A 22,142-nucleotide genomic window follows, 5' to 3' on the forward strand; every position below is an offset into this window, starting at 1 on the left:
CCGCATAAGACTATCACTTGACTATATATGAACTATGGCAGAGAACTGAGGGCATTTTATAAAAAGATGTTTGATGGTATCTCCTGGAGAGGGGGAGAAAGAAATGATTCTTCTTTGTTCAAGAAACACATTCATAACCCAAGTCTTTGCAAAAATCTTCTGGATTATGCTTCATGCCTGTGCTTATGTTCTGGAAATAAGTTTTGGTATTTGAGTTTAACATGCCTAAAGATGAATGAAATCAAGGCATGTACCCAATGAAAGGACAAAGCACTTCCTGAAGGAAAGTAGTAAGGAGGTGTTTTCCTCTAAAATGATGCTCATATAGAATAAAAAACTGTATAACAACAAATCCACAGGTGACATCCAACTCCTTTATGGTTGAGACTGGATCTGCTGCTGTCCCATATTTCAATAATTTAACCTTGTATTTTTATTACCCTTAACTAAGGTTTTCTAAAGGGTCATGCAACCAGGTGATGACTATAGCAATATGACTCAAGTTAATCCCCAATAGACAACTAAAGATGTATGTATTTCATAGCCTCATGGCCCAACTGTGTCTTCTTCACTAAGATACACAGAAACACTAAGACCCACTGAACTCTAACAAAGAACAACACAGTAGTCTTCAGGTATTGAAAAACAGCATCAGAGAGGCTGACACATTCTATCCATGTCAACCTTAAGTGCCATTTAGAGCAGTGGTCTGCAGAAGCCTAGGAGATGAAAACTGAAATGGCAACACTGACAGGCAATGATAATAAGAGTTCTTTGCATGTTTTCCTGCTAAGAAGGATTGGAAAAATACAGTGGTGAACCACAAATCATCAGAGCAAGTAGTAGGCTGCTCTTACCAGATCATTACTGGTCGGCTCAAAACTATTCCCCTTGGACTGATTATATCCTTTCCTGAAATCCTGAGTCACAATGTTCTATAAAGTTCACTGGCAATTATATGGGGTCTTGTGTATTTATCCCACAATTTTTATTTTTTTACTGACTTAATTTGTCTTAGCTTCCCAAGCAGACATGAACCACTTGAGTGTAGGTAAGGACCACATTTTAGGACAAAGCACTTCCTGATATGAAATCACACTGTGATTTATAAAGCTCTGGCAATGCAAACTAATAGGACTGTCTTCCCTAGCAAGAAGGAAGAAGAGAAAAGGGGTATCATGGTTGCTTCCGGCATTTTCTTCCTGGGCAGCAGCATTTACTGAGCCAGGAACATAAGTGACACAGCTGGTAACTGGTGGTCATTAGATGTGCACATGTCTGATGAGTTCTGTTCAAACTGAGTTGTGACGTTCTTAAAGTTCTGAATCTGAGATGTCTGGTGGGCCATCTGGACACATAGGCACTAGCCCAATGGGAGCTGAGCTTAATTGCTGAGAGCCTTCACATTAATTCTAACCTTTGTCCAGATGTCATTAAAGGGCCCTGTTGTAACAGCTAACTTTATAACTATAGTAATAAAACCACTTTTGGCTGTGCTTCTAAACTATCCGGCTTTCTACTTTTTTTTCTAAAATTTTTCTCAATAGGACCTAGGCTTAGATGGATTTTAATTTCTTATCTTTTGAAAATTTAATCTTTAAAGTTAGAAGTTTAATTCTATTTTTCCATGGTTTAGAAAAATGGGTAGTAGCCAGTTCTACCTAAGTTTCAAACAGCTGGTCTTTACCTCTGCTTTTAAATTATTCACTTTTCCTTAGGTCTTTAGTGAAGCCTAAGGGTAGCACTCACATTAATTTAGTTTACTCTCTGGAACTAGCAGGGAGTCCAGAGAGGCGATTTTCTGTCCTGTAGACCATTTCCTCACCACCACCTAAGGAGAAGCACAATGTTTCAGTTCAGCGATTATAGTTTGTATTGTATTGTGTCCTTCATGTCTGACTAAATAGATCTTTACAAGAACAAAAATTCATCACAGATGTAATCACTTGTGAGAGTTCACATTTCTTCTGCTCAACAAGAGAACTCTGTAATAGCTAAGTGAATTATTTATCAAGCGAAATACTTGAACACCACCATTAAAGTGTACTCAGATCAGAGGTATTAGTAAATTGGAGGAAGGGCTATAAAAGAGGGGGAATCTGACTTCCAACTACCTGAATTAGTTTTGAGTTTATCTCCTTGGTGAGAAATGGCTTGCATGACCTTGTCCATCCTGTCTTTCTATCTTCAGCTTAATGCCTAATTCTGAAGGGTGTGGTAAAAGGATAAGATAATATTCATAAAAACTTTAAAAGGCACAGTTCAAGAGTGATGTGTTGTTTCACAACCATATCTTTAATGATTTACTCAATGATGTTTTTCTAGATCAGAGGTTAGACAGAGTTGAACTCGCCTACTTAGTCAATATTGCAATACTTAAATTTCTGAAGGAAAGCATTCCTGTGGTTAATATAAATGTTGGAAGGTCCATACTTATATTAGGTAAAAGACAGATTAAATAGAGAAGATATGTGGCAGAGAGCTGAACTGACAAGTTTAAGAATCTAGAACTTGAGAGTGATGAATTCAGGTACTTTTTTAAATACCTACTGGTAACCTGCCAGTAAAACTGCTTGATGCGCAAATCAACATCACTGGGGACCTAAATATATTCTTGACGGAACAAGACCAACATCAATACTGAAGGACACTGAAGGGGAGACAAAGTTTAGACAGACTATAGTTAAAAGTGCTAAATTAAGCTGGGTGCAGTGATGCATGCCTGAAATCCCAGCTACTTAGAAGGCCCAGGCAGAAGGATAATCAATTTGAACCCGGCCTGGGCAATTTAGAGAGACTCTTAAAAAAAAAAAGAAGGGTGGGGCTATAGCTCAGGGGTAGAACTTTTGTGAGCATGGCCATGAGTTCACTCCCCAGATGCCTATGCCACAAACTAGTAAATGAATTTGGCTTAACTCTTTAAAGGAAACCTAAAACATATCCCCAGTCCCTGCTTCAAGACATACAAGCTGTATTTTTTGCCAGACATTAAGCTAAATGATGCTTTCTACTTTTTCCCTACTGGTCTTCTAAGTCTACCCTTGGGCGAGGTGAGTGTTCTGACAAGTTCTTGCTCTAACCTGGGAAGTACATCTGCATATTTTCCATATAAGGACACAGGATAGTCCAGGGACTATAGCAGAACTGGGTATATATAGTAGAGAAGGTGGGCATGGATGTGGAAATGTTTTTTTTTACTCTCTACGAAACCATGTAGAGTTGTTATTTCTAAACCACTGACCAAGTCTTCTTTGCATGGTTAGGAGAAACAGTAAAAGGGTGGGCAAGAGTGACACAGAAAAGCTAGAAACAAAGCTTATAAGGCCACAGAACAGAAAGGGATCTCTTAAGTTACGTGCAGTGATACATGCCTATAATCTAAGCTACTCAGGTCTTTAAAACCTGCTTTCCAGGTGGTTAAAATCTAAATAATCTAAATTTGTATTTAGATAGACTAGACAGATTTAGTTAGAAAAAAAACAATTCTCAGATTAGAATTGAAGAGAATTAGCCCTTACTAAGATTTGGGGATGTGATTTGTGTATAGGGGTCAATCTCGGTTGTTTAATAACCCTGGAGTGCCACTCCAGGAAGACAAGGCAGCATGGTGTCTTTTGCAGGTGTGGGGGAAGTGAATAACAGCGGACAACTACTGATCTGAAACAAAAGGTATACAATCCTTTATAGCTTTCTAAGGTTACTTTATTCTTAACCAAGTTCACTGAAAGCAGGGCAGAACAAAGTTCAACAATTACAAATTAATATTCTTTTTTTTTTTTTTTTTTTTTTTTTTTTTTTTTAATTTTTACAAATTAATATTCTTAACTGGGGGGAAAAAAGGAGAGGTGAGGGTGCTTACAGGGCATAAAGTCATAGTTTGCTAGCTTTTCTGCATCTCAGGGTAAGTATCCCTGTAAGAAGTTCTTATTCAGAATAATCTCCTAAATAAGATAGAAGCAGTTTAAGGCTTATATATTTTACCTCCTATTTATCTTTACTTCAACCAGAATATGAAATTTACTAAATTAAAAAAAAAAAAAAAACATAACTATCAAGATTATCATGATCACTCTTCAGGCAAATGTATCAGAAGCCAAAATACCAGAGAGTTACTTTGAGAGTAATAAGTCAAGCAAGGAGCCGTTAAGCTCAATGCCTCAGTTTCTCTCCAAGAATGTAATGGTCTCACAAAACAGACAATTCTGACAAACTGTTTACTTGTGGAAGTTCTTTTGTTTTAATCAGACTGCTTTTGTTTATAATTCTATTATCAGTCAGACTATAGTGAAATCAGATTTGAGAGAAGTCTAGATGTTAAAGATAAAATTCACATTTTAGGTATTATATGAGAGTTCATAATGTCAGCTAGAATTTTTGTTGTTGTTTATTATTCACTTTTTAAGTCTCTCAGAGGCGAATTAAATCTATTGTTCTTTAGGAAAATTGTCCTTTAGTTCCCAGTTTAAATAACCAGGGCAATAATGGCACCAGAAAAATACTACTGTTTAAGCAGAATACAAACGAAAAAATGTGCATCATATGCTATGATGCTCCTTAAAAAGTGTTAAGTGGTTAAGTAACACCAGCTGAAGGGCCAAGAGGCAGCCAGTACTGGAAGCCTTTCCCACATTGTGTAGTCTCCCCAGAGTGAGAAAGTGAGAGGCAAGTGTCAGGACCAGTTCCCACTACAACAGCTATTACTTCTTTTGTGAGCACAATCATAATCTGCAATGAAAATCCACACTACTACTTTGCAGGACTGTGTATGTACAGTGGGATCTCAATCTAGAGGAGATATGGAGAAGTAACCGAAACAAAAACAAAAGGATATTTAATAATTCTCATATAAAACTCAGTAACAGTGTTTTATCCTCAAGAAATAAATTTTTATGTGTCTGACAAATAATTTCTTTTGAGGTGAAAGGAAGACTAGAAGATCCTATATCTAACCAAGCAGATACTTAAGAGTAACATGAATTTTTCATGATTTTTATTTTTTTATATTCTAACTTTTCTCATGTTATCTTGAGATTCTTAAGTCTCCATTCAGGAAATCTCTAATTTTAGAACCATATCTACCTGTGGTGTCCTAAAACTACAGGCTTTTGCTGTATAGGAAGGACATCACTTAAAACTGACACAATGATAGCACTCTTAAGTAACTAATCATCATTATTTACAGGACTTAAACTACTATGTAAAATGTTAAACATTAAAAAAAAAAAAAAACTCCTAGGATACCTTATATAAGATTTAGTAATTTTTCTCAACTGTTCATCTAGGTGAGGTAGAGAGGAAGTATGTGTTTTTTAAAATTTTAAACGTAAGGATAAGCAGAATATTTCATTTTACTTTTAAAAAGATAGGGTCTCATTATTGCCACTCAGGATGGTCTCCAACTCCTCGCTTCAAGCAATTCTGCCTTAGTCTGTCTTCTTAGTTGCTGGGACTACAAGTGTGTGCTACTATACCCAGTCTGCAAAGCGCTTTTTGGTCTATCACTCTTTGGAGTGCTCGAGGAATAGTTCTTTATAACCATCCCACACCCCACCCCTCTCTGGAAATACTCAAAGACTGCTAAAATATGGGGGACAGTGGTGAACTAAGTAAATTCACCTGCATATTGATGTTTTTACTCAGGAATATAGGAAGACAAAATTAACTATACACAGAGAGACATAAAACTTGTAAGGACATATATATTTGATGTAGATATTCTACTTCAATTTAGATATTTATTTTCTCTCAATCCTTATCACTATTCTATCACTTCCCTTGCTTCCAACAAATTATCCAATTCAATCACATGGGTTGACTTTCCTTGGAAAATACAATATTAAAAGCTCCCTGCCACCAATTTCTCATTTTAGAGTTTGTTTCACACTATTGAAAACTGCCATCTTCCCAAAGCACAAATCTGATCTTGTTACTTCTTCTTCTTCTTTTTTTTTTTTTTGCATAAAACTTGTATCAACTCCCCACTACTTATACTCTATCTTTTTCTGTAAGAGCAATACACAGTTCTTTACTTTCATAGTTTGTTTCCATCCTATATTAAAAAGCACTTCCAATGCATGCTAACAGCTTTAATAAATCTCCTCTAGTTCAAGGACTCTATCCTTTTTAACTAAGTAGCTTTGGTGTTTAATATTTAGAATTCAGTTTATTCAGAAATTAAGGAATGAACTGAGTAAGTTACCATAAGTAAGTTAGTGAGAGTAATTTTCCTAATGCATTTCTCAAAAACAAGTTGAACCAGGCAGAGGAAACGTGTGTCATTCAATAAGAAGAAAAAATATTTAAGTTTTCAATGAAAATGTGTTCAGATTGACAAGGCAAGGTAAGAGGAAATTTTAGTTACTGTTAAAAGAAACAAGTTCTGATGTTCTACTGCACAATAGGGTGACTATCATAATGTATCACATTTCAAAAAAGCTAGAATTCTGAATGTTTTCAAAGAAAAGATGAGGAAACATGTTTATCCTTATTTGAATATTACACAATGTATACATGTACCAAAACATTACATGGTACACCATAAGTATGTACAATCTTTATGTTTCAATTTACAAAAGGAAAAAAAAAGGGGGGGGGATTTTGAAGCTCAGAAGGGCATATATAAATGTCTAAGCACATAGTGGTTTAAAATATTTCCTCCAAGACATAAGGACCATAGGGATAAAAAGATACAGTTTACATTATGGCTTTCAAAAGCTGTATTACAAGGTTCCCCCCAACCACCATTCTTGCAGTACTAGGAACTGAATCTAGGGCCTTGCACATGCGGCACTCTACCATAGAGTTACATCCCCAGCCCCATTACAATGTTTTGCTTACAACCCGGAAAAAAAAAAAATTACACAAAATGACCTGGTACATATCCCATTTTAATGGGGTTCTGTAAAATGACATACTAATTCAATGAAACAGCATTGATTCTTACTATATGCTACATCTTCTGATTCTATTCCCTTCCCACCCCTATTTTTTAAAATGCTGGTTAGGACCCACTAAATTGATTTTACAACAGATAAATGTGTTGCAATGGGTTGATCCAGTTTGGAAAATTCTTGGTTTATAAATAGATCTACCAATCCTTAGCATTTCATAAGAATCTGCTATCCTGGTTACTTTTATCTTAATTCACTTATATTTAGCCAAAGGTTTTACCAGATCTTCCTGGTAAAAATGTCTTATGACAACTTAACAGATGTGGGGATGAACACCTCTAAAGTGTATTGGCCACGATTATATCTGTTGGTTTTAAATGCACAGAAGCCCCACCTGACAAGAATTCACTAAAATCTAATTAAATAGGCAGAAGAATCCTCAAACTCTTTTATTGGAAAACCATAAAGTTTTTATGATTAAATACACTCCAATGCACTCCTACATATAGCTTTTATATTGTTGCTCAAATTCTACTACCTATGTTTTAAAAAAATCAAGATTCAAAGCATGTGAAATTTCAACCTTAAAAAAAGTATGAAAAAACTCATGCAATGGAAATGTAGTTAAATTGCATTTAACTTTATAATTTAAGCATCTTCTACTTTCAAATGACATCTACTGTTTTATTCTTTGAAACAAAGAACGGTATTTTTATTATATTCTAAAACAGCACAATATGCAAAAAAGCAATATTCCTTTCAAATTTTCTCACTGTTCCAACATTTTGGAAGGGAACAAGATTGGCAGTCCTATGTCATAGTCTAACATATAAACACATATGTCTCACCTTCAGAGTTCTAACCAATATACTCTCCTCCATAGCTTTTGATCTGATTTTCTTGCTCTCCCATCCCTCACACACTGAATTATAACACTTGTCAGGAGACTTCACTCCTGCTCTCATTTAACACTTACAAAGAATCTGACTCAGTGCTAAGTATGTTATACATAAGATTTCATTTAAGCCTCATATTAAATCAATGAACAGGTAGTACAGGACTCTTTTAAGGCAGGAAAAAAGAGGGTTTGAAAAGTTCTGTAATTTGTTCAATATCTCACAGTAAGAGAGTATGAGGACTGGGATTTTAAGCCATGCCCATCAAATTCTGCCTTGCAAACTTGGGTTATCATCTGTCTCTCTGCTTTACCTACTTGGGCAACTAATTGTGTGAAGAGAGATATGTTCCTTAAACTCTCTAAGTTCCATGTTTTCCATCTTAAAAATTGAAGATCAGAATGGATTCTAGTGGGTTAACCAACATTTGAAGCTGTGCAATAATGTGAATATACTAAATATTACTAAACACTATTCTTGAAAGTGGTTAAGATGGTAAACTTTGTTTCTTTAACCACAATTTAAAAAGTCAAACCGAAAAGTCTCCTGTACACCGTCTTAAAAATATATAACATACTTAACTCTCATTTCTAAAAATGAATTAATTGGCTTCAGATGTAGGACCCAGGGATGTGTATTCCTTAAAAGGTGATTCTGACTGAAATGAATTATATCTCATGACTCCCCCAGGACCATTTGCACTCTCACATTCAAGGTAGAACTAGCCCAACAGAAAAAAGAAACTGGGTACAACGGAGTAGAATAAAAGTGTTTGGGCTAATTTTTGAAAAAGTATCATTACCTTCATATACAATTCAAGATAAAAATGAAAGAGTTGTTTTAAATAAAAAGAGATATGAAGATCTTTTTTTTTAAGTTTAGAAAAGACTGTAATGCAAAGGTATGGCCTTATTATTTAATGAAGGGTTGCCATTGTATTTCCCAATGGTAGAACAGATTTGTGATTTGTCTCACACTTTAAAAACTACATTTTTAATAGATTCAGTGTTCAAATGAGGCCGAAAAGCCCATTCAGCTGAACACACTTTAAACAAGTGATACCAAGTTGAAAGATAAATACAATTAATATTTTACAACTACTAGAAAATAAGAAGTTAAGTGTTCCTACATGCCTACAAAATTCCAAACTTGGAATATAAAACTTATGAGGGTTTTTGTTTTTTGGTAATGCTAGGGATCAAACCCAAGTGCTCTACCACTGGACCACATCCGTAGCCCCAGTACTTATGAATTTTGATAGCTCTGTTTACTTTCCAAATTCTAGTTAAACTCTAACCAAATCAGGGCTTTAACTGTTATATGCTCATCAACCCTTTAATCTTTTTTTAAAATAAAGCTTTGTTTTAAAAACATTTATTTTCCACTAACCCCTAAAAGCAAACCTGTCTACTTCAGCTGTAAATGCAATCTGACTCTCATACTACAATATCCCCATCACACACAAAAAAACTACTAAAAGTCCCAGAACCTGCAAGCTGAATATGATAAATAAAATTCTTGTGTTAAAATCCTTACCTTCTGGAAGCAAAAAATAACAAGGACACTGAATATAATAACTATCAAACCCTTACCTAATTATTCACTCATTTCAGCAATAAAACCCAACATTATAGAACCTATGCATGTTTTTACATTTGAATACAAATGTCTGGAAGAAGAAATTCAATACCTGAAGGAAAAAAGTAAGAAATCTACATCTCGGAATCTGGCACGGTCCCTCCATTTCTACTTTTTCCATTCCATTTCCCTTTTGCAATTTCATTTCTATCACATGAAATTTCCCTAATTCCTACACTTGTTGAGACACAGGGGTCCCTGAGTTAATTTCAAAATATCAGCTGAAACAAGAAAAGAAAGTTCTAGTAGAAAAGAAAGAAGGGCTTTCTTTAAGTAGGATCATAACATTAAAGAGCCAAGTATCAATTTGAAAATAGGAGCACTAAAATAAAACAAATTCATTTATCATATTCTAGACTATAATCTTACTATCACCAATCTGGTTTAGAAAAGATAACAGCAAGAAATGAAAAGAAACAAGTTGTGATAGCTTTGAAATTTACAAAAGAATAATAATTTGGTTTTCAGAAATATAGTCTATAAACACATGGCATAAGTGAATAAGGGAAATAAATGAAGCCAATGTACACACTTGTGGTACCAACAGAAATTTTGATTTTTATAAACATCACACCAAGACAGATATATCTAGCTAGTCTCAGACAAAAAAAATTAACTAAAAAGTAAGCTAGACCAACTATCCACAATACCTTCATCTATTGTAATTACATACTGAGCTTTAAAAGGCAGCTTTCCTGAAATATTTTACTCTTATTTCTTATCTTTAAGAACCATAATTCAGTTCTTTTAATCATTTTACAAAAACCTCTTTATAATACAGAGCTTGTATCTCATTTTAAAACACCACAATATAAATGTTGATCAGCATCCTCCCAAGAAACAGAATAATTGTAACTGATTGACAGTGCTTTTGTAGTCAAGTCTCAAGAAAACAGTCAACAAATCAGCAAACTGGTATTCTTTTTTGACAACCAATCCCAGCAGGAAGTTTCACTCTAAAAAATTATGAAAAACTAAGTCTACTCTAAGATAGCATCATAGAAATACTGTTATATTTTGTTCAGCCAACAGAATTTTTTAAAGTGAGAAATCCAATGAAAACTGAGGGAGTTTAAGGAAAGTATCAAATTAGTAAAGACACTGAGTTACAAGGCAGTATTGCACTTGAATTCTGAACCACAATTTTATAGTGGCAACTTCTAATAATCTGAGCAATTTCATCTGGAAAGAATTTACCAAGAAAGATTACAACATTGATTATCATGTGCATTTTACAGTACACTTTCCTTAGCCCATTTATAATTTAAAAAAAACACAAAACTAAAAATGTAAGAAGTAGAAACCAAGCTTTAAAAACAGTTTTTCACAACAAAATTTATTAGAAGAATAGTGGTTTTGAAAGTCTAGCATCCAGTGAGAACTACCATACACAACATTACAGCTGGGAATGTTTCTCCAAAATGTCATGGTCAAATAATACAATGGAACCATTAAATCTTACACATGCACGAAAGAACTAGCGCTTTTGACATACAACGAAAAAAAAGAAAGAAAGAAAATGGGGTGGGGGGACCACATGGATTAAAATTTTAAGTACTCATCACATACATTAAGACACAGCTTATTTTAGTCCAGTCAAAAAATCAGAACTGCATTAAAAAATTTAATGTAGTGCAATCAAACCAAAAATCTTAATTTGTGATCATAAGTGCTCTACTACATAAACATTAATCATAGCAAGGAACAAAAAGTTCAAATCACACAGTACAAAAAAATCTGTAAATAAATATAAACTACAGTACAAGAGAAATATTAAATTATACAATTCCGTCAAACTGTAAACAGTATATTGAAATGAGGTCCATAAGAGTTAAGGGGGTTCCTGTTGTGTTTCATGACACTTGAACTTCTAGAAATCTGAAAGATGCAATTTTCCATATCTTTGAAGGCTATGGGTATTATATATGGAGAGAATTTCTTTTAGATGTAAGATATCAAATATCAAGCAGAGGGATAACCTATTTTGTTAACCACAGATAGTACTGTAGAAAACAAGAGTTATGAGACAAGTCTTAACATCAGAGATGTAAAGGACTAAAACACTGGAATTAGAACTTCACATCAGAAGAAACTTGTCACTGAGGTCTTCAAGGCTATAAAATACACTGACAAAATTGTCTGCTAATAGGCAAACCTAGACCTCTGCTAATTTTTTGACATTTTACATACTCATGTTAAAACACCAACTTTGGCAGAATCACTACTGATAAACTCAAAGCACTCCTGGCCCAATGGTTCCATCACAGTGGCCAGTGCACAGATTCTCTAAAGACATTGCATAAACTAGAATGTAGAGGTCAGACACCCAAGGACCAGTGCTTGAATTTAGTAGTAGTTATGGTGAAGAAGCAAGAGCCACATCAAGGAGGAACTGCATCTGTTATAGTTTACAGAGGCAGCTAGGAATGTCTTTTAATTGTGCTGGCTATTAGTGGCATTTAAAAATATATACTTTCACCGTTTGTGTGTGTGTGTGTGTGTGTGTGTGTGTGTGAGAGAGAGAGAGAGAGAGAGAGAGGGAGGGAGGGAGAGACAGAGACAGAGAGTGATGTGCTGGCTATACATTTATGCACATTTTTAAAAAATACACTGTTAACAGGAACCCCCGCATTATCTGCTCAGTAGTAATAACTGAATATATAGAATGCCACTATAAGAGTGTGAGGCACCGTGTGCTGGAGAGTTATATGCAGCTTTAAAATCTGTTTGGCTGAGTTATACCTGGATACCTGAACTGAGTTTTTAAGTTGACATTCATCAAAGATGTGCTACCAGCACGTTGAAATAAAAGCAAAACAGAAAAATACAAGTCACTGTTAGGTTTAAGAATAGCATCAAAGTACCTGAATTGAGTGAGAAGAGTGTGTAAACTGTCCCTGAGGGTTTTTAAACAGTGTGTATAAGTTGGATTTCTAAGAACATTAGTTTTATTTAACAGTGTGGACTGATAAAATACCAACGTCTGACAGTTTAAAGTGGAGGTTAGAAAGAATTATACGCAAACGCTCCAAATGTATAGTCTATGCTTTTTTTTTTTTTTTTTAAACGAAGCAGCAACAAGCTGCTGTAAAGTATACATCCCATCAGAACAAGCAACATGTAGGAGTCAGATAAAGGTTTCTTAGTCTGGTTTTCTGACAGCACAGCATATCAATATCCAATGACTATATCTTTCCTAGATCAGAATGTAACTAATTTCGACTAGCAATATAGAATTAGACTTTTAATCAAACACTTTGCTATTACATACTAAAATTCCTTAAACTTACTAATGCTGGTAATACTAACCTAGTTAATCATCCCCCCTCATTTTAGAAATATACCCTTCCACAACTTAAAAACATTAAGATCCATTTCAGTCCTCTGATGTAAAAAGCATGTAAGTGAATTAATATTAAAAATTTACACAGTAAAAAGGCTTGAATTTCAGCCAAAGATTCTAAATACTGTTCATTCCCTGAAGACTTAAAGGGGGAGAGAATCCCTACCCATTTTCCTAGTGGTTTATTTTTCTAAGATGGTCTGATATAATTTTTTCATTTTGGGGTATTTCCCCCTAACCTTCTCTCAAATTCCAAATTCTTAAGCCTGAAAAGCTTAACGAAATGGGGAAAATGAGGCAATCACTTACAATTGCTAGAAAGGTACAAAATGTTATTGTCTTTAGTTAAAATAAGATTTATATAAATGTGATCTGACCCCATATTATGTAGTATGTTTCATATTTTTAAATAATCGTCCTAAAACTTACAGTACCTAAGACTCTGAAGATAAATTAAGACTTTAGTGTTGTAACAGAAAAAGTGCTGAATTATCCCTTTTCTAGTACTTTTAAACATTTTGGACAAGTGCTTTCCTAGTGACAGTAAAGTTCACTATATACCCTTCCACCAAGCAGGAAAGTCACCTTGGTGAAAGACTTTTAGGAGTGTAGCACCGGGTATTTACCAAATAGTAGGAGTTGTTTCACTCATTCTGAGGGGGTAAAAATATCCTAGACTGAAATTCTATTTGGCTATTGACTGTTAAAAATCCCTGCTCTACTGTGTCCGTGTCCTGTGTCTAACTATCCCTGGCCCCCCACCCACAGTCCCCTTACACACTATCCACTGAGAATCTAATCTCCAAAGAGATCATTTTAAAATTTATGTTTTCAGGACATACCTGAGAAAGGGTGCAATTATGCAGAACAAGGAATCCAAGACTGCACTAATACTGGTTATAGGTTCATACATTTTTTTCCCCAAGACAAATCTAAGTTTAAGAGGTATGGATCTTCAAATATGTCTTACTGCTTTAGATTTTTTTTTTTTTGGTATGTGTGTAGGGTCATTTCCAGTGTTGAAAAGATCATCTTGCACCTATTCAAGAACAGTTCAAGATGAAGTAAATAGTTCATTTCCACATTCAAACAATAAAGATTAAATATTATGAGTATAATATTTGCTACATCCAATAAATCTATGGTTAACTAAAAGTGCTTGCTTTTCAGCATTTATGGAAACAGTTCTAAATGAACTGGAAACCTTAAAATTACTCTCCCCTCCCCCCAAAGAGTTTCAGAGTTTCTCATGTTTGTTGGTCAAATCAACATTAACTAGCCTTGATTCTCATTTTCAAACAATGTAAAGATTTTTCTAACAAATGAAGATGGCCCAACTTTACCACACTGTCTGTCCTGTGACTCATTTTTAGTGTAACAGGGCAGAATCCGTGTCTATGTACTTGCCCATCCTACCACCCCTTTCCTCCAATCTCCTTCATAACACTTAGTATACACAGCTACAGAGCTATGCTACAGGGCTACTGTCAGCTTTTGAAAAAAATGACTGCAAGATTATCTGGAATATAGGAGGATACGAAAAGAATTCCTCCATTTCCCTTTCAGTCAGCATGTTTACAAATCCTACTCAAGTCTCAAGGACAGAATGAATCCAAAATAATTAATAAAGAAAGTGTCCGGAGGTCTGTATTCCTTGTACCATAATTATACTTTTTTCCTTTTCAGTAGTTTTTGAAAGAAATTACTTAAAAAAAAAAAAATCCCTATGTAGCCTAACAGTCTCCTAAATGGACTGTTTGGCTAAAGCTGTCAAGTTTTTAATAATACTGGCCTGACCATAGTATTAATGAAGACCTAATTCTACAGCAACAGTGACAAGGAAACAATCTTCGATATTTTCATATAGGCCAAAATTTAACCTATGACTGTCAGTATCTCCTATAAAACATTAAGTAGGGCAATTTGATCTATTACCATATTCTATCACCAATGACAGCAACCTGAATATATAGAAAAGAGAATTCCACAGGAAAACTATCTCTGCATTTGGTAAATTATAAAACAAAAAAATGCAGTTTCAAAATGAAATCTACAAGGGTAACAGCTGTTTGAGAAAATGACACCAACTTGCCATACCTCTGCCGTTAATGATTCAAAATAATTTCAGGTTTTGACATTGAGCTGACTTAATCTGTTTTATTAGCCACATAAAACCAAGCTTCACTATTATGTGTCAATGAAATATAAGAGAATCTACAAAGGATTAGAACCAGGCCTGGCACCATGTGCTTACTTGGGGATGGGGGAGAACACACAGCTCACTAGCAGCTCAAAGGTTGCTATGTACTGCCTAATGACAGAAGGTAGTTAGGATATGGGCCTTAACAGGTAGTCATTTTTAGTCTAATTTAGTGTTCTCTCCAGAAAATTGGGAACTAAACATCTCATTGTGCCTTCTTTTGTTTTATTATCTGATCCCATATAGCTCATATTATAGCTAAGGTAAAACATTGGGGAATAAAAATGCCAATTGTTTGAGGTAATGATTTATATAAGATAACCAGAGTTCTAAAGCACTTCAATATTGTAAAGTAAAAGTGTACCAAATAAAGCTAATACACACTTCACACTTGTTGAGCTTGCGCACCAGAATTGAACAGTAATTAACTTCACATAAGGACCCTACTATCACACAAAGCCTTACTCATATTCATGATCTGCTGCAGCAAAGGTTTATATCAAGCAACATCTAAACTTCAGAATAACAACAAACTTAATATTAAAAAGTATTATACACAAATATAAATTATTTTTCCTGAAAGAGAGATCTTGTCCTTCATGGTATTTGAGGAGCAGAATAAAGTGTATAGCTCATCACAAATATAATTCAGTCACTTGTAAGCCTATCAAAAAAGTAATATAATATACTATATTACTATCAGTTGATTTCTGTGCTGTCTCAGGATGAGAATGCTAATGATAAAATACCAACTAGATAGCTGTCCACAGAATTAGTGTTTCTGATTTTATAGTGCCATAGCTTATCTATAATATCAATGTTCTCATTAGAAATGCAAGAATTTATTTTTAAATACATTATTTCCTATCATTAGTTCAAATAATGTTATATAATTTGAGTAATGTCATCATCCACCTACCAAAAATGTGAGGAAAAAAGGCTTTTGTGACAAAGACAGTCATGAACTACACTTTCCCATACCATAAAAATGGTCACCTGTTGTTTTGAGCCATGCAAAACTCTGATAAGCAGAATTTAAGTATCCGAGTAGACCAATTTCTATTACACATTTATGAGGATGTCCCCAAATTAGAATATCTACACCAAAAGTGCCAATACAGCATAGTGGCAAATCAAGAGAGAAATTAAATATTAAGGGATCACTGCGGCATGAAGACTGACCGCCAGCCATGTGATGATGATGAGCCACCTCCAGGAAATACATGGTATAATGGAACTCTGAACACAAAATTTAACATTAAAAGTGCACCTGAATATTACAAACTAACTTTACAAAACCTACAATAAGGTAAAATATATATCTTTTGAAATATTCAGCAGCTTTTTGTTTTGTCTTTTTTTTTAAAGGTTTTTTCTTTTTTCTGAGAGGCTCATGAAATTTAAAAAGGGACCACTATCTAATTTCAACCATGCTTCACGAAACAATAATGGCTATTTTATATTGCAGTTACCAATGTAATGCAATTAGTGCTTTAAAATAATCTACACTCAAAAAAACAAACAAGAGGGGGCGAGGAAGAGAGACCGACCTTTGGAGAAAATATGCTTATTCAAAAGCTTCTTGGAAAAGAAAATTTACCTGAATATCAAGTCATGACTGATCTCAAGTGTAATGTTTAAAAGCTTCACAGACATGAATATTACAATCTTCAGGTCTCAGGACTTTTAATCTGAGAAAGTTCAGAGTTTGGTTTGTTTTTAAATTCACTTTCTAACCAAAACAAATAATAGAAGTACTCAAATTTGCACTATTTACAACTCTCAGCCTACAATCTGAAATGACACAATACAAGTTCTCTTATTTAAACTGCAGCATTAAAGGGTAGGCACACCATTCTTCTGCTGCTCGATTGTCATCCACTGAAACACACATAGAAAATATTTATGTTAGTAAAATGATCACTCCATGTACACTACAATGACAAAATTTACATAACTCAACTCATACATCACTTATATAGACTACCACATAGGATTAAACCTCTCTGAACAGTAAAACTCTACAAAAGTTCAATTTTTAGGGCCAGATTTTTAAATGGGCCTTTAGTGATGTCTTTCTGAGAGGGGATAAAAAAGCAAGCACAAATTAATTTCTCAAAGGACCTTTTTGCAGCAATTTTTGGCTACTGAATACCCCAAACATTGTGCAAAAAGGTACCATGGCTGCAATTAATTGTGTGCTGAAAAACTGAATGTGAAACAAAGGAGGTGTTCCTTCATAAGCTTAGCCTTTTGCTTTCAGCAAACTTTCTACCAAACTTCCTTCAACTGCAGATGAAAACCATACATTTCATAATGTATTTTTATTGCAACTTCCAGCTAGGCTAGAAATATTGCAGTTATATATTGTTACTTAACCCAAACTACCTTTTCCGTTGAGATTAGAAACCAAGAGGAAACATGTTCAGTCACCCACTGATTAAATTGTTAAACAAAATAACCAAATCAAAAGAGAAACCCACGCCCAGGCTATGTCAAGAATGAGCAGTATTTTAATAACAGCAATGGTGTGCCTAACCTTTGAACACAAAGGTTGCTGAGGGAAAATTATTCTTAACCTAATTTAATTATCTGCTCCAAAAAAGTTTCCAGGCAAGAATTTATGCCTTGAGAATACCTGGACCTACCACTCATCCTTGAACTGTTAGCATTCTACCTGAAACTGACAATCTTAATCTAATCAACACTTCATGTTTGATTTTTTTTAACACAAAAACTCATGATTTTTGGTTTTGGTTAAGCATTCAGAAGGGCCTGACCAACTAACTTAACAGCAGATTCAAACATAGGGCATATGTGGTATGGATTTGATTTGCAGGAATAGTAATTTTAATTTAATCACAATAAGACTAAATTCCACAGGCTTTACTTATCAGCTATTCTTGCAAAAACTGCAGAAATATAAAACTTTCCAAACTTAATCAATTTTATAAGCCCATCTCAAAAAAGCTTAGATGTTCTTCAAGGAGTGCTTATATAAACATGGTCTGAAAAGTCCTGAAATGTGTGCTAAACAACCATGAAAATCAACTAAATATCAGAAGTTAAGAAGGGGATATTAATGTAGGATGCCAAGAAAGGGGGAGGTGAGGATTAGACCAACAAAATTAACTGTAACCTAAAAAAAAAAAAACCCAACTTCTCCCAATCTGGTACTATTATTTGAGAAACTAAAATGAGCTTAACTCCTGATTGAATTAGTTAGAACTGATAAGCAACCAAAATTATATTAGAATTGGGATTGTATTTTCTTTCTTACCATAAACTTAGATCCCCTTCATCAATGTAGATTTTGGACAGACAAGTGATGTTGTTTAAGTATCATTCTTTAAATATCAGTTATACACATTTCTTTTCCCTATTTCTCCCACCCCCAATAAACAGATCTTGAATTAAACTAGGCGCTGCAACAATATTCAGTTGTTAGTTAGCACATGATCAATTCTGTAAAAGGGCTGAAAAATACAAAGAAACCTAGCTAAAATGAGGCATCCTCCATTGTTTTATGTAATGTACCCTGACTGCTCCTGAGTAAGAAGGGAGCTCGTCCTCCATGAGATAAGGCTATATCCTCACTTGTTGGTGAGATCAAATTCTACCCTTAGAAAATCTCAAATAAAATTACAACAAAGGTAGTGTTCAAAGTAATTAACTGAAGCATTTCTGAAGGTAGTGTGTGCACATTTCCCACCTCCTTCCCCTCTGGGTGAGCACTAAGTAGATTGCAAATTCGAAGTAAATTAAGTGTAATTATATAAATGACCAAAATACATATTTATCATTGAATAACCAAAATTTTCAAATTCAAAGGTTCATTGTTCTTCTTAGTTTTTTCTTTAGTTTAATCCTTCAATTAGTTGAATTGTAGAAGAAAAAAATGTGAACATTTTATAAGATGGCTTTCCAATTTGCAATGATAAAGCTCCCAATATAACTGAGGTGATTTCTAAAAGGGGGCTTTTTTCCTCTTCTTTTTCTTTTTTCTTTCTTTCTTTTTTTTTTTTTTTTTTTTAAAGTAAAGGCAAACATAATTTAAGGGGAAAAAGAAAGAAAAGCATGCAGGCTCTACAGGCAAGGAGTCCACGTCCATGAATCTGTTCTCTGTGAGGTAACTCAATTCTCTTTTGTAGAGAAACATGCAAAAGGCCAAACAATATTCCGAGCCATACTGCACATGGAAATTTAAAAATATGCAACATTCGAAATGCACCCTTCACCTCTGTATACACAAGTCAATGCAAAATTTGCAAAGAAACAGTGTCACAGGAATGAAGTTAGGTGCAAACAATGACAGCTGAACAATGATGCAGTAGTGCTCACCCAGTTTGTACAGTAATTGGCACTCTACAGTATTCCTACTCGTTTTTTGATTCATTTGCACTTTGTGCTGCCTCTCCCTGGGGATCTAATTCAATCTTTACAGAAACATCTGGCCCCTCCGACCTCATTAATTTCATCTTTTTCTTTGGAGGGTTTTTCAAAGTGCCCAGCCTCTCCTTTACTTTGTACTCCAGTGTACTGTGGGGAATCCCATAAATACTCTGAGCTTTGGAAACACTCATTTTTCCACTCATAACCACTGAGATTGCTTCCTCCAGTATCTCACTGTTGTACTGTCTGTAACGCCCTCTTTTCTTCCGAGGCTGCTTGGAGCCAGGGTCTCCTTCTTGATCCGATGTGGGATATGGCTGTCCAGAGGTAGACTGCTCAGCATCTGAGCCCCAAGAATCAGGTCCAGCATCTAACATGCTTTTTCTATTTTGTTTTGGAAGAATAGCCCTTAATTTTTTACTAAGCGCGCTCTCCGTTTGTGAACCCATTACCAAAGAGCTATAGCTGTACTGATCACCAGTGCGAGACTCCCAAGAAAGATCCATTCCTCGAACTTGTGGTATCTTTAAATCTACAGGAGATGAATGGCTCACATCCTTTTTTCCATCTTGTTTTGCTTGAAGTGCCATTTTTGGAAAGGCAGAATTTTCTGCAAGAAAAGGAAGGTCACTGATGTTGCTGAGTGCACCATTTCCCCTGAACTTCATACGGCTGAGGTTGAATTCATAATGTGGTTTTGCCCAAGAGGCTTCCCTGGATAATATTAAGTGTTGTCCATGATTCTGTAATCCAGATGGCCCAAGGCTGGCAGCTGTAGACAATTGGTTTCTGCTCAGTAGTTCTTCACTAATCTGCAGGGATCGAGCCAGTGGAACTTTGAGTGATGTGGAGTGTCCAAAACCTTCCCTGGTTCCATCCTGTAAGCTTCTTGGAGGTACCCCATCACCACTCCGAAGTCCGTCTGGGCGGTACTGGCTGGGTCTCCCAGGTCGCCTAATTGGATGGAAGGAAACTGATGTGAGCAGGACTTGCACAGGTAGGGAGGGATGGGTGAGGGGACCACTCCTTTATTAGAAGGCCTTGCTTGGGTAACATCACTTTGTGTTATTTATTTATTTTTCTCTAAAATTAAAAAAAAAAATAGTCTCGGCAGTTAGTTTTAAAACTTGTTCACAAAAAGAAAAAGGAGAAAGGAAAAAAAAAACAGGAGCTTTTTGGGCAAAGAAAAATTAAACCTGTTGGCTGGTCTCTGGTTGGGTTCACAAATTTTCGGAGAAAAAGTTTCGCGCAACTGTCTGAAAATAGGACCTTAATTATTAATTACAGTGTAATCATCAGTCTCCAAAGATCTACACAGAATTGTGTTACCAATGTGACGTTACCACTAAACAAGTACAGTAATAAAAGAGTAAGCCAAATTACTTTAATGCAATCTATTCAACATTCATTGATCACTAACTATAAAACTGGAACCATTTACACTGGTGGAACCCCCAGCTGATTGCTTATTTACTCCACAAACAAGCTAATGTTCATCATCAAAAATTAAACAATTCCAAATAACATTTCTTATTTTGCTTGGGAAAAAAAATATAAATGGAAACCAGCCCCAAGGGGGAGGGAGGGAGTCAAAACTAAAAGAAACCAAAAGAGCGACTTCTGCATTTAAACTTACCACACTTCTTCATTGTAAAACACTATATGGTAGCAGATACATGAGTATCAGGATTCTCTACTTATATCTTTTAAGCTTATGTAACTGCAAAGAAAATTATTCCTTACTTTCCCCAAAACTTTTCTCGTAAGTTCTATTCGAAGAAATTACTATCAGGTTTATAAACAATCTTCTAGCAGTTTTCTTTGGTTAAGAAAAAACTCCTCTTCCTGAAATATCAATTGCCTATTTTGAAATTTCAAGTGGATAAGCGTTGAAATCATATTTTAAATGTTAACTATTTATACAAAGTTAATTTACAAGGTTTTGATATTCACAATACAAAAAGGTCATCAATCTTTTAAAATTGGCAACTGGCAAAGCAAGCCTAAAGGGGAATAATATTAAGTGTTATACATTAATGAGATCTAAAAATGAAACTCTGCAATAATGATAAATCAGATATGTTCTCCAAAACTCTACAGGGACCAATATCATTATTATCATAATAAGAATACCACTGAACACTCAACTACAATATGGGCAATACCGCTTGTGCATTTGTCTTCCATAAAACAAAACCAAAGAGAAAACACTTCCCATTCAGAGGGATAAGCAAAGCAACTTCAACCATATAATACATGGATCTGGTAGCAAAGTTTAAGATGAATCTTAAGGGATTCATTTACGCCAACTGCACTTGGGCTTCTACTATACACATCCTTAATTATGTAACTCACATGTTTTTGATGTATAAATGGAACCCAGTAATTTGGGACCTTGCTGACTTATATTTACAGTAATCTAAAAAAATGAATTAAGTTAACATTTTTAGACTGAAGAAAAGAAGGGAGAATAGTAAATAATAAAAAAGGTGAAATGATAAAAGACGAGAACATTTCAGAAGTCAGTAAACAAATCCTTCAGTTTGAAGATAAATAAAAACTAGTTACAAAAGGTTAGTCCATTTAGTTCTCACCTGTTTTTGTAAAAATCTAAACAATTTCTCCATGTAAATAGTCTAAAAGTTAAATATGCCTACATATAAACTGATTTATAAACTTATCAAAGGTATTTTGCATATCTAGGTAAAGTTGGTTTTTGGTTACAACAGTTTTCTAATATGATGCCTAAATACTTCATTAATACCTGACTTTTCTAAATGATT

The 22,142-nt window shown here is 34.7% G+C and overlaps 1 protein-coding gene across 15 annotated transcripts in view; it reads right to left on the reverse strand.

Annotated features, from left to right (window-relative positions):
• The window catches only part of Lcor (ligand dependent nuclear receptor corepressor), a 143,393-nt gene that overhangs the window by 16,829 nt on the left and 104,422 nt on the right, over nt 1–22,142 (reverse strand). Inside the window, exon 5 of one of the 15 annotated variants that reach the window (XM_071611041.1) lies at nt 1,750–1,831. The exons of 13 other annotated variants lie outside the window; for them this stretch is intronic. Coding sequence is in view for 1 of the 2 variants with exons in the window: in XM_071611042.1 (XP_071467143.1) it covers nt 19,344–20,313 (970 nt within the window). In the remaining variant the exon portion in view is untranslated. Of the gene's footprint in view, nt 1–1,749; nt 1,832–10,739; nt 20,314–22,142 lie in introns of those variants that run through there. One more of the 15 variants, XM_071611042.1, reaches the window with a different exon arrangement.

This window comes from Marmota flaviventris, chromosome 4, assembly GCF_047511675.1.
Source record: "Marmota flaviventris isolate mMarFla1 chromosome 4, mMarFla1.hap1, whole genome shotgun sequence".
Lineage (NCBI taxonomy): Eukaryota > Metazoa > Chordata > Mammalia > Rodentia > Sciuridae > Marmota > Marmota flaviventris.